Source organism: Centruroides sculpturatus, unplaced genomic scaffold, assembly GCF_000671375.1.
Source record: "Centruroides sculpturatus isolate CEXI.00-Female unplaced genomic scaffold, Cexi_2.0 scaffold130, whole genome shotgun sequence".
Taxonomy (NCBI): domain Eukaryota; kingdom Metazoa; phylum Arthropoda; class Arachnida; order Scorpiones; family Buthidae; genus Centruroides; species Centruroides sculpturatus.
In genome coordinates, this window is record NW_019384364.1 from 102,677 (window position 1) to 116,134 (window position 13,458).

The 13,458-nt window shown below is 30.2% G+C and overlaps 1 protein-coding gene across 1 annotated transcript in view; it reads right to left on the reverse strand.

The window, feature by feature from the left end:
• LOC111642301 overlaps positions 1-13,288 on the reverse strand; it is a 31,870-nt gene extending 18,582 nt beyond the window's left edge. Inside the window, exons 1-3 of the mRNA XM_023388637.1 lie at positions 13,167-13,288; positions 3,257-4,658; positions 2,571-3,210 (exon numbers count right to left, since the gene is read on the reverse strand). Coding sequence (XP_023244405.1) covers positions 2,571-3,210; positions 3,257-4,609 — 1,993 coding nt within the window. The 5' untranslated portion in view covers positions 4,610-4,658; positions 13,167-13,288. The remainder of the gene's footprint in view (positions 1-2,570; positions 3,211-3,256; positions 4,659-13,166) is intronic.
• Positions 13,289-13,458: the final 170 nt, after the last annotated feature.

The window sequence follows — 13,458 nt, forward strand, 5'->3', positions numbered from 1 at the left end:
TTATTTATAATATATTAATCCAGTTTTCGTTTATTTTAAGACTTAAGTTTTTATTTATACTGTCTTTACTTTTCATGATTTCTATGGTTTCTTTAAACTTTCTGTTGTACGTTAATTTTTCTTTATGCAGTATTTCTACGTTATCTTTATCTATATTACAGTTGTTTATAGTACAATGTTCGTAAAATGCAGAATTTATTCTATTGTATTTAAGATCTGCTATGTGTTCTTTCAGTCTAGTTTTTACTTTTCTTTTTGTTTCTCCTATGTAATGTTTTTTGTTTGCGCAGGTACACGGAATTTTGTATACTACACCTTGGTTTTCGATCGGTATTTGCTGGTTTTTCTTCTGGTTCGTGGTTAACAGTCTGCTTTCCATTTTTTGATATGATGGTGCTAATTTGTAGTTTATTTTTTCTATTTCTGCACTGATTTGTTCATATAAACCTCTAATATATGGAAAGTTAATATATTTTGTTTTAGTTGCTTGTTTATCTTTATTTTTACATAGGTTTCTGGGGTCTTTAATTCTGGTTTCCCATTGTTTTAGTAATCTTTGCGGAAATCCTGCTAAAAGAAACTTCTTCCTTAATTCAATTAGATCTTCGTTTATATGTGCTTCTTGGCTTGTCCGGTTTATGATTTTGTCGTATTCCATTTTATATATATTATATTTAATGTATGATGGAATTTTTGATTGATATCTTGTTGTTACTTGGTTAGAGCTCGGTTTCTTGAATGTTCTATATTCCAGATGATGTTTTAATCTTGTTATTGTAATATCTAGGTAGTTAATGCTTTGTCTTGTTATATCTTCGGTCTGAAGAGGGGCAAAGCCCGAAACGAGTACTAAACAATGTACCGTATCAACTAATAAAGGAATTTGATGGAAATTTTGAAATTTGCCATGTGTCTTTGGAATAAAACACAATACTAGTGTTTACTACGCCACAAAATTAATAAATAATATAAAATAAATATTGAAAATTATAACAAAATAGTTACGGCTAATAGATATATTTAAATTAATAGATGTTATATGTTTTTATCAAAGCAAGAATCGGCAGTTAGAGGGCATAGGGAATCTATTGAATCTAATAACAGAGATAATTATATTAAACTTGTTTATTTATAAATTATGTCAGATAAATAATCTATTAAAAATACATTTAAAGAATTAACTGATTGTCCCTGGAAGTCGGCTTCTTAAGAAACACAGCTTCCCTATCATCAAATATCACGGCACACCACTGTAGTATAGAGAACTGGTTTAAACATTTTAATAGTTTGGAATTAGAAAAAAGAAAAAATATATATATAAAATGGACATTAAGAAAGAAGAAGGCATTATAAATGAAATAGAAAGGAAACAGCTAATATGGCTTGTTCATATAACTCAAATAACAGAGAAGAAGTGACCAAAAAAAATCCTAGATTGGAATCCACAAGAAAAAAGATGGTGTGATAGGCCAAAACAAAGTTGGAGGAACAAAGTAGATGAAGGAATTTCAGTAAGAAGCCTTAAACCAAAAATATGAAGAGAGATAGAAATGGAAGTTAGACACAGAGAGTAAGTATCAACTATAGAATATCTGCTATATAAATTGGATCTCAACCATTCATATTTTGCATGGACAATTAGCTTTTTGAGAGTGATGTTCATATATTGTTTGAGAGTTCAGAATTTGTCCACTTTTATGCTAATGTTTCCAATTATTTATCTTTAAAATTGTCTCACTTTACATTCTGTTTTAATATAAAAAAGAAACATGTTTTTCAAATTATTTGAGGAAGTTGGATCATTTTTTGAAGAATATAATATCTTTTTCAATGAACATTGAATGTTTTTGAGAGCTTTAAAGCTAAAAGTTTTGCAATGTGTTTTATAGCAAAATTTTTGCTACAAATTATATAAAATGATAGAGGATTGCCAACACCATTATATGAAAATTATATTTTAAAAATTTTGCAACACATTTCTTTTTTTACAATTTTTTTTAATAATTTGTTTTATATATGCATAATTAACTCTCATATATTAGAATGACATTGTTAAAAATAAACACATACAAATCTACTAACCCCTTTTTTGTTAATTATGTTCAACAATCGAGTGTTGTCTATATTTTTTCTTTGGCTGTCAAAGAACAATAATACAGACATTTTAAAATAGTTTTTTAAGAAAAGGAATAATGTTTATGAAAATAAACTGTTAAATAAGATTATCATTTCTGTATGTCTTGCACTAGAAAATCCCATCAAAATTATCAAAGCCACCAAATTTCAATTAAAATTTTGGCTATGATACTAGCTCTTATAAAAATTACAGGCTGAAAGTTCTGATAAATTATTTATATATTTTGGTATACTTATTTTTGTTATTTATATTGTAACAAGCATCTTTCTATTAAAGCCTTAATGTCATTTATATATTAGATAATTGGGAACTACATAAATACAAGTTAAAAAATCATAATTATTTTTAAAAAATATATAAAATTTGAGAAGTAAGATAATATATACTTTTTTAGCATGTTATTATTAAATAATAGAATAGATTTTATAATTACCATTGAAATCCTTAATTCTGTAATAAATTTCTTCTTTTTCTACAACACAGTTTGCTCCAGATGACTGTTTACTTTTTGATGGTTGCAATTCTACTTTAAAAGGAGGGTCATTCTCAGACAGATTTTCATTTGACATGCAAACTTTACATTTACCCTCTTCGGAAACTGATATCTTGTGATTTTTATCTTTTCCTGAAAATTCAGATCTAAATGGTATTTTACGTTCAGTAAAAAGAGAGAGAATATTAAGTGTTGGAATTAAAGTACACTTTGTTATTGGAGAAGAATTATGTTTATTTATATTTTCCCAATGTTTCTGTAAAAATTCCAATTTCTTTTGTGATGGAGACGATTGAAGTAATGCTGGATTTGAAGTACTACTATTATTTTTTTGTTCGGAGTTATTATTTTTATGGAATTCAGTTGTCATTTCTGAGATTATATCATTATTAAATGATATATTTACTTCAGTTTCTTTGGGTTTATTTTCAATATTATAATTTTGAAAGTTGCCTTTAGATACATTTTCTTTTCTAATTTTTCTTTGCTCTTTTAGTATCTGTCTGTAATTTCTTGAAGGAGATGTTGAATTAATAGNAAAAATGTCATCCACATATCTGACGAAATGTATGACATCTTCCTTAAAATTTCGTAGAACTTCCCTTTCTAATCTTCTAACTACTAACTCGCAAAGAATTCCAGAGAGGGGACTTCCCATCGGAACCCCTCTTTTCTGCCTGTAAATTCGATTTCTGCCTGTAAATTCGACCACAAAAGGTAAAACAAGATTGATAACATACCAGGCTAGCGAGTTCCTCTAGGTCTTGGGTGTAACTAAGCAACTGAGGGTTGTTGTTGTACATGAAATCCAATAATGCCTCCACACATGATTCAATCCTTACTGAAGGATACATACTTTCATAATCCAAAACGGTCGCCACTTCGTCTTCCATTAAAGAAATATTTTGCATTTCCTTCACTACGACAAGAGGATCTTTTGCCACCAGTCTATCGTCTTCTATCTGTGAGGATAAATATTCATGTAGCCTTTTTTCTAAGATAAAGGTGGGCCCCCTACACTTCTCTACCACTGGTCTTAATTCATTTCCAGTTTTGTGCGTCTTAGCAAACGCAAACAATCTTGGAGCTCCTGAACTTGGATTGTGACATTTCTTCAGAAAAGGCAAAACGGCAGCGAGACTTGAGCGTTCTAACTTCTTGACCCTTCTGTCCAGAGATCCAATTATTTTGTCGTCAACTATTTCACATTCAGTCTTCCTGATGTAAGCATGTAATTCCTTGTCAAACGTATGTCTCTTCATGACAACTAAATGTTTAGTTTTGTCTGCTTTGGTCATCACCAGATCATTCGTTCTTAACCACTCCTTCGTAAGCCATATGTCTCTATTGCTAATACCAGTTGCTTTTTTCTTTGGCCGGTTAATGATGACAGTCCTCCATCTAAAGAATTCCTTATCTAAAGGATCCATGCCAACTATCCCTCTCTCAATCTCCTGTATGGAGGTTTCCCAACTATTCACCACATCTGGGACAAAGTTAGGGCCTTTCTCAAGCACTTCTTTGATTTTCTTTGGTATTTCTATCTGGTCCCATACTTGGAAGGTATTAGGGCTCTCTTTATTCAATCTTTTCACTTGTTTACTAATAATCCATTTCAATTTTTTCACATAACGTTTAGTGGAATTCTTCCTGACTGCTTCTGCCAAATCCACAACCCTATTATTGATATGAGTTAGTTTATTCGGATCATCTTTGTACACGGTATCCTCTAGACAAATAAGTTCATTTAAGACCCCATACTTCCTGTTCTTTGTTATTCTAATAGATTTCTTGAGGCATGCTAAACGGAACTTAACTATAAGCGAACGGCATTCCGTAGGGATGCTAATTTGATAGATCGACATGGGATAGACTTTGTTCTTTAAACATTCTCTTAAAAAGTCTAACTTACAACTCGCTTTAATCATCTTTAACACCAACTTCCTGTATATCTTGTACGTTTTTACCGGTGCCGCCATAACTATAACCTTAAACGTGCTCAGCAAGTAAACATATATATTAGAACACCTTAATTTTGCTGAGAATTATATATTTTAAACACAAACGCTTTCAACCTGATTAACAGGCCATCTTCAGGTCCAAAAAACGAAAATGGAACAGATACGTTCCATGTATAGAATATACATATTTAAATCAAAATTTAGAACAAAAATTTTAAAAAATATACAAGAGAAACGGAATAAAATATAAAAATAACACAAAATAAAATTAAAATATACAAGAGAATATATAAAAATAACACCAAATAAACTAAAAAATAAAAAATATATAATAAATATAATAAATCTTCCAATAAACTAATTCTAGCTTGAGTTTTCAGTGAACTTTTTAATCATGTATTTCCACGCCGACGACAGGCTCTCAGCATCTCTCGCATTTAAACATCCCTCACGTAGCCTACTCCTATATATTTCAATCTTCTCCGCCGTCATTGATAAAGTGGGGGAAGACACTGGTTTTATAATCGTTGCCTCGTCCCATTTCACCACCGAACCTTGGACTTGCGACATTTGTGACAAAACCGTGGCATTGGATCCTTTTTTTACGTTATACCGATGTTCTTTTAGTCTTACTCCTAAGTCCTTATTTAAATTTTGATTTAAATATGTATATTCTATACATGGAACGTATCTGTTCCATTTTCGTTTTTTGGACCTGAAGATGGCCTGTTAATCAGGTTGAAAGCGTTTGTGTTTAAAATATATAATTCTCAGCAAAATTAAGGTGTTCTAATATATATGTTTACTTGCTGAGCACGTTTAAGGTGATATATGTAGCTTAAATTTTTTATGAAGCATTGTATATTTCATCTTTTATTCTGAAGGATAGTGTAGAAAAATGCTAATTTCTATTTAAATTATAAATATTGCAAACAGATGATTTTTAATATCAGGCATCATATCCACAAAATCAAATGTCCACATAACAAATGGTTTCCAGAAAACACACAGAATTTGCTACATAGAAAATTCATTAAATAAAAAATGCATCAACAGTGAATATAGAAAAAGATGTGTTTTCAATATTCCACAAAAAATTCCACTGTAAAGAAAACTGTACATGTATAGGACTTTGCAATATGGAAGTCAAACTGTATGTATGTCATTTATTTTGATTAAGCTCAATTAAAATAATATAAATATTATGTAAAGTATATTTAATATATTATCACTATATATTCTTCACTAGGAGTCACCAAACACTTTTCACAGCATGCCAGATAACTGAGAGAATGATGAGTGCAAGCTGCATAACCATTTTGTTCAATATAGTATACTGAATACACAAAAAATAAAAAAAACAACATATTTATTTTACCAATACACAAACATGATTGCTGCAGCAAGCTCATAATCACTTTTCTTAGAAACTTCATTGAATGCAAAAAGTGCTCTGATATCCAAAGTCACAAAAAAGTCACCAAATTTTTCATTTCACTGATTTTCCTAAAAATTATATTATTGTCAATGCAAAAATCAAATTAAGACCAATTTTGGCATTTTTACTTACACTTATTTTAATTTTTTCTACATAGTAAGTTCATCTACAATCTATGATATTTCCATATAAATAATTATATTTTATAATTAGCTCATTTGTGGCACAGTACAGCAGAGGGCCAGATGAATTGGCCTGCGGGCTGTAGTTTGGTGGCCCCTGTTCTAAACTACTAAATATAGCTAGTTTCACTGCAGATAGAAACTGAATATGACAAAAAAACTGACAACCATTTACACACAAAAAATGTAAATTAGAAAATTAGAGAACATTACAGGTATAATGTAACATTTTAGTTAAACTAAAATGGCGTAACATCCAAACATTTCAATACATTGATTGCTGCAAATATACAGTAATAGCCAAAAGTAGAGCTACCCTTGACATATGTTTTAGAAATGAGACCTCTATTTTGTTCACCACCTACTAGATAATTAATATTGTAATAGTTGAAAAAAGCACAAAAAAAGTGAAATACTCAATTAACTCAAACTGATTTTACTTTAAATCTGATTTACAAAAGAAAAAACAAAGTTTTTATATTTTACACTGTGGACAAAAGTAGAGCTATCAAAGGAAGTATGCAGATTTTTCCAGTATTTTTAGGACAAAATATTAGTGTGAGGTTTGCCGATTGGGGAGAAAGTGTCATGACAATCGAGCGGTCAGCACTGTCGCGTGGGAGTGGAAAACTTACTGAGACTGGTCCTCCATTGCAAATTGTTTATTAAATATAAAAATTTCGCTTACAACTACTGTTTTATTTCAACGATCTTTTCTTCCTCTGGTGAATATGATGAGGAAAATGTAGGTTCCAGGGCGCACAGCACAACTTGAAGGAGTGACTCTCGTAGCAGGATACACTTGGCAAAACTTGCCGGGACGGGATGGCGAAAATCTTCTTCCGGAACAACGACCAAGTTTCCATTGTTGAACAGCAGGAAAAATCCAGGAGCAGAGTACACCAAACTAAGAACCAAGAACGTCACATCCTTTTTTTGCAAGGTTTTTATAAGTTTTTTCTGGGTCCCAGATCAAACATTACGATAGGTCAATGTCGACTTGCCTCCCTTTCTGGTTGGTTATTCACTCGTTACGAAACATAACAAGATCAGAACCCAGACCGACTGACAATTTGATTTTTATTGAAGATGTTTGATCTTAAGACTTACATTCACCCATTGTTTTAACCTGAGTAGTTTGACTTTCTTAGTAAGTTTTTCCACTCCCATGCAACAGTGCCGACCATTTGATTGTCGTGACACTTTCTCCCCAATCGGCAAACCTCACATGAGTATTTTGTGGCATAACCAGAGCTTCTAATCACTGCATCACATCTATGTTCCATTGAATCACATAACCAAGCAGTGATTTGGGAGTCTCATACCATCTTTATGAATGGTAGACCACAATTCATCCCTATCTGAATATGCATGCTGGCATATACAGCACTCAACTTCATCCCAAAGATTCTCTATGGGGTTTAGGTCTGGTGATTGGGCTGGCCATGCCATAAGATTCACTCTTTTCTGTTAAAACCATTGATTTACCAAATTTGCTGTGTTTTGGGTCATTGTGCTGTTGAAAGATTCATTTCCTTGGCATTGAACGCATGAGGAAGCATTTGATTCTGTAATATGTCCTGATAAATGGTTTGATCCATTATTCCAATAATTCTATGAATTGGACCAATTCTCTTTGCAGAGAAACATCCCCATACCATTATGCAGCTTTATTATAGGAACCATGCTTTATTATAGGAACTATGTATTTTGGGTCATATCTCATGTTCACTGGTTGTCTGACATATCATATATCATCACTAGAGAAGACATTGAGTTTAGATTCATAACTCCATAACACCTTGGACCATTTTTGTTCAGTCCAAGTGATGTGTTCATGTGCAAACTCTAATCTCAATTTTTTGTTTTTTGCAGAGATGAGTGGTTTCTTTGCTGGTCATCTCCCATGTAATCCAAAACTAGTCAAACGTCTTCGTACAGTCCTTATGATTATATCTGGGTTACCCACTTCAGGTTTAATATGTGAAACAGTCAAAAAAGGGTTGGCTGCACTCGTACGCCTGATCAAAACAATCCAACTGTGGTGTTGTTTTTTGTGGTCTACCTGACTTTTTGGCAAAAACAATGGTCCCATATATTTCAAAACACTTCACCACTTTTGCAACAACAGTTTTATGCACATTAAAGATTTTAACAATTTCAGTAAAGGTCTTTTTTTCCTTCAAATGCATATCTACCATTGTTTGATATCATTTGATAATTGTATTCCTCCAGACAACTTAGTTGATTCAATGGAATGTAAATGTGATGCAGTGATCAGAAGCTCTGGTTATGTCACAAAATCCTAATATTTTGTCCTAAAAATACTGGATAAATCTGTGTAATTCCTTTGGTAGCTCTAGTTTTGTCACAGGATAAAATATAAAAATTTTGTTTTTCTTTTGTAAATCAGTTTTAAAATAAAATCAGCTTGAGTTAATTGAGTATTTTGACTCTTTTTTTTTGTGCTCTTTTCAACTACCACGATATTAATTATGTAGTAGGTAGTAAACAAAACAGAGGTTGCATTTTAAAACATATATCAAGGGTTGCTCAACTTTTGGCCACTACTGTACAAGATATTGAGGCATAAAGCAATTTTAACCAGTCAATGAAATAAATAGCATAAACTAAAGGCTAAGTAAAATTTTAATCATTATCATTACTAACATAAATAATGATGATATAACTCAGCATATAAAATCTAAAATTTGCATTTGAGAAACCATACTTATATTTACCTATCATTGTATCCCATACTCCAACTATAGGATTTATTATCTTTGGCTTGCTTTTTCTGAGCTTTATCAGATTCAAGATCATTATACACCCAATTTCGAATTCCATTCATTGTTTTGTAAGATGTACCATTAAGTCGAGAAACTGGATTGTGTCCAGTCGCATCTAATATAGATACTGCCAAAGCTCTTCCAACCTGCTAAATTTAAATGTTAACATAAATTAAATTACTTAATCATTAAATTTCATATTTCTAAAATGTTATTAAATTTCATTATTAATTTCTTAATATATAATATTGTTGTTGTGCAAGTGGGAGCCAGCAGGCCAAATGCACCTCAACCTAAATGGTCCATTAATACATAATATAATGATATCCCACCTGTTGATAGACGGTTGGACTATAATATGGAATGGCTTTTCCAGGTAATGGAGGTGTTAAAATTCCATCACTTCCTTCTATTTTAGCCAAGTTATTAATTGATCTTCCAGTATTATAATTACATTCCAATGTGTAACTAAATAAAACGTTAAAATAGTATTAAATTTCATGTTATTATATTTAATGATAAATAATTCTAACAAATATTAAAATGGAAAGTGTTCATACAATTTTCTTATCATAATCAATATTTTAAATAATAAACAAGATCTTTTATTAAAATATGATGATTTCTCTATATATCTAGTATTTAAATAAAAATTATAATATGAAAATAGCATCTTCATCAGCAAAAGCAAGCCAATTCAGTTCATCACTGTTCTCTGGCTTCATGAGATCAAAAAACTTTTTACTCATTTTTATTTATCACTAGTTGACAGAAAAATACAAATAAAGACACTTGTATACAATATTAAAGATGGCACATCACAAGAACACATTGTAACTGAAAGATTTTGTGTACCGCAAAATACCTACTGATTTAGTCACACTACATCTAGCAGGTACAAACCCAGACAACTAAAATTTCACCTAAAAACAGGGCCATAAACTTAAAAGCCACCAATGTAGGTTTAGTGGCACTTCACAATACATTAGTTGAGAACTATCCAACTGTTATTCATTTCTGAGAAATTTGCATAAAATTAAGCCTTGCACCTGTCAGATGAATGCACAATTAACAAATATCTTTATTCTTTCAGATAATTTTCAAGTACTCATTGAATAAAAAAAAAAATGAGTAGCTACTGAAGTAAATGTAGAATTTTGAGAACCTGCTTCAGGCAGGAGTGTATTTACAAAACATTATATAGGGTTCCAAAAAGTTACTGTGCAGTGAAAAGAGTTGAAGTAAAGTTTTATGTACAGTATTGCAATTTCTCCCACAGCAAATACTGGAAATGTCCACCAGAGATCCAACATCCAAGGGAGTGAGATCCAGAGACCTAGCAGATCATATTCCATAGAAAAATATGTGATCTGCAAAGAAATCTTCTAAAAACTGTAGTCCAAAAACCAGAACATCTGTAAGCAAGCAGTAATGTCTGCTACTACAAAGTGGAAATGCAGGATACACAACTTACAGGTGTCATATACGAAGCCATACACATAACTTTAATGTCATTACAAATTTCTCACTGCACAGTAACTTTTTGGATACCTTGTATATTCATTAAAGAGTATATTAAATATTTCTCTTTATCACAACTACAAATCTGAATTTCCATATATCTATTGTAAGTTTGTTACATATTAGTTGCTATATACTGTAATTCATAACATAGTTCATTTAAAATAAAATTTTTAATAAATAAAATAAATTATCTTTTTTTATTGGAATTGATCATCTANGTTAAATTAATATAAATTTTCATAAGTTTATAATTCTAAAATTTTTGCATATGCAGCATATTATCATTTAGAGAACGAGTGTATCTAATTATTATTTTATTATCTTTCTGTATTGTTAAAATAAATGAAGATTAAAAACCATAACTGAATATTTAAAAGTTAATGTATAAAAAAATTTAATGCACACAGAAACTAAAATCACAATGATAAAGAATCATAGAAACATACTAACTTTATTTTCATGCACACATGTTTGCCATTATTTATGTATTTTTGAAAAAAATTTTGAAATGAATCATCATAAGATAATTATTATTTATATTTACACATCTAATTTGTATAGAATATACAGGGTCTTCTAAAAATAATGCTACCATTTTAAATTATTGAAAGTATGTATTGTGCATCAATCAATAGAGTAACTGAATTTCATCTACCATCTGATTATACAAATGTCATTTTGTCTACTACCTCTATAATGCACCATAAACAAAAATGGTAACTCTGAACACAGAAAAAGCATTTGCGTTCTGCTTTACGCAAAGTTGGACTCGGTCATCACTGTGCAACACAATTTTTTATGATTTTTTTTTACATTTCACAGACAATTCAAAGTGATCCACCATGTAAGTCAAACATTCTTGTTGCACAATGATAACTGATTCCAAATTTCCAGACTGCAGTACACAAAACTTTCTCTGTTGCAAAGTTGCCATTTTTGTTTATGGCACTTCCAAGAGGCAGTACACAAAACATTTGTATGCAGATGATAGATGAAACTCAAACTGTTACTTTAGTGATTGGTGTACAATACATACTTCTTAGGTAATAATTGACATAATTACAATAATTTAAAATTGTAACATTCTTTCTGGAAGAACCTGTATTTTAAAATGGAAAATATTCAATAAATTTACTTTTCACTTATTCTGGTATTCATATGATAGATGAAACTCAAACTGTTACTTTAGTGATTGGTGTACAATACATACTTCTTAGGTAATAATTAATATAATTACAATAATTTAAAATTGTAGCATTCTTGTAAGAAGATCCTGTATGTACGAAGTGCCTGCAATCCAAACAAGTATAGATAGTGAAGACGAAATAAAGTGAAAAGTAAATAGAATCATTACGGTGCATTGTACCCGCTCTCAGAATCAACACTGGAAATTCGATTCGCATAAAAAAATCTGGATAAAAATATGATCCATTAAAGCGAGACGGGATAAGAGGAAGTCTTCTTTATCGGTTTATCTATAATACATATGTAACAATTGGAAATTTATTTTTTAAGTAATGACATTTTCTAAAATTTTCAAGTTCATCACAAATCTTAATTTTTTTTTTTAGTTGATTCCAAAGCATACGAAACTGGGTAAATATGTTTATCAAGTGATTTTCGATGACTGTCGAAAAATAAGCTTTTGTGTTATTTTATTTCCAAATACTTTTGTTGTAATTTGTAAAAATAATTCTGTCAAATTTTAATTCTAAAGGTTATGAAAACAATATTAGAATTATATACTTATAGTATTATTTTTGTCTCTCGAGATATTGAACTTTGTCGGTCGATATTNTTTTTAAATAAACAATATTTAAATAATTGCTTTGATTGTTTGATCATAAACTGATCAACAGTGATAAAAATCACAAAAATTATCTTATAAATCAACATTAATGCATTAAAATAGCAAACAGAAATATCAGCTGACAGATACTTTATCATATAGTCATAAATCTTTCTTTTGAAAGATAAGTCTGAAAAGAGTATTCAGGTTTTCTTCTAAGTTATGAATCGAATTAGAATTAAATTTAATTCTTAAGGAAAAACTAATACTCTGTTGATATTTCTTAATAACTGAATAAAGAATAAGAAATGCTAATTTCTATTCATATCACTCATTTGATTCATTCTGTTTCTGTTATTCTGTTCTTTTTTAAAATTCCTCAAGTTTCTTAATACACCCTCCTTGTATAATGAAAGCATTACACAATTGAAAATAATGCCATCAATGTACTAATGTTTGATAAAAAATATCAAGAACACTATCTAAATCTGATGAAAAGTTTAGGAACATGAAGAAATTATATAAAACAATGATTCCAAAAATAAGCATGATATTTTTAACTGGCATTCATAGGAAGCAAGTAATACATTGTATTATTTACTAACAGGCTTTAGAGAATAGGAAGGAAATTTAAGAAATTTTTTCCTTTGTTTACAGAAGACAGTATTTGCTTAATCAAGGTGAAAATACATTAATTAATACCTCTACTTCTATTCTGGGTTTGTTTCATCGACTAAATCTAGTGCCTACTAAATCAGGTTTTACTTAACCATCTTGATTACATACTAATGGCTTGTGTATTTATAATTTAGATGTATAGCATATGATATATGTAGCATATATATTAGAACACCTTAATTTTGCTGAGAATTATATATTTTAAACACAAACGCTTTCAACCTGATTAACAGGCCATCTTCAGGTCCAAAAAACGAAAATAAAACAGATACGTTCCATGTATAGAATATACATATTTAAATCAAAATTTAGAACAAAAATTTTAAAAAAATTACAAGAGAAACNAAATAATATAAATATTATGTAAAGTATATTTAATATATTATCACTATATATTCTTCACTAGGAGTCACCAAACACTTTTCACAGCATGCCAGATAACTGAGAGAATGATGAGTGCAAGCTGC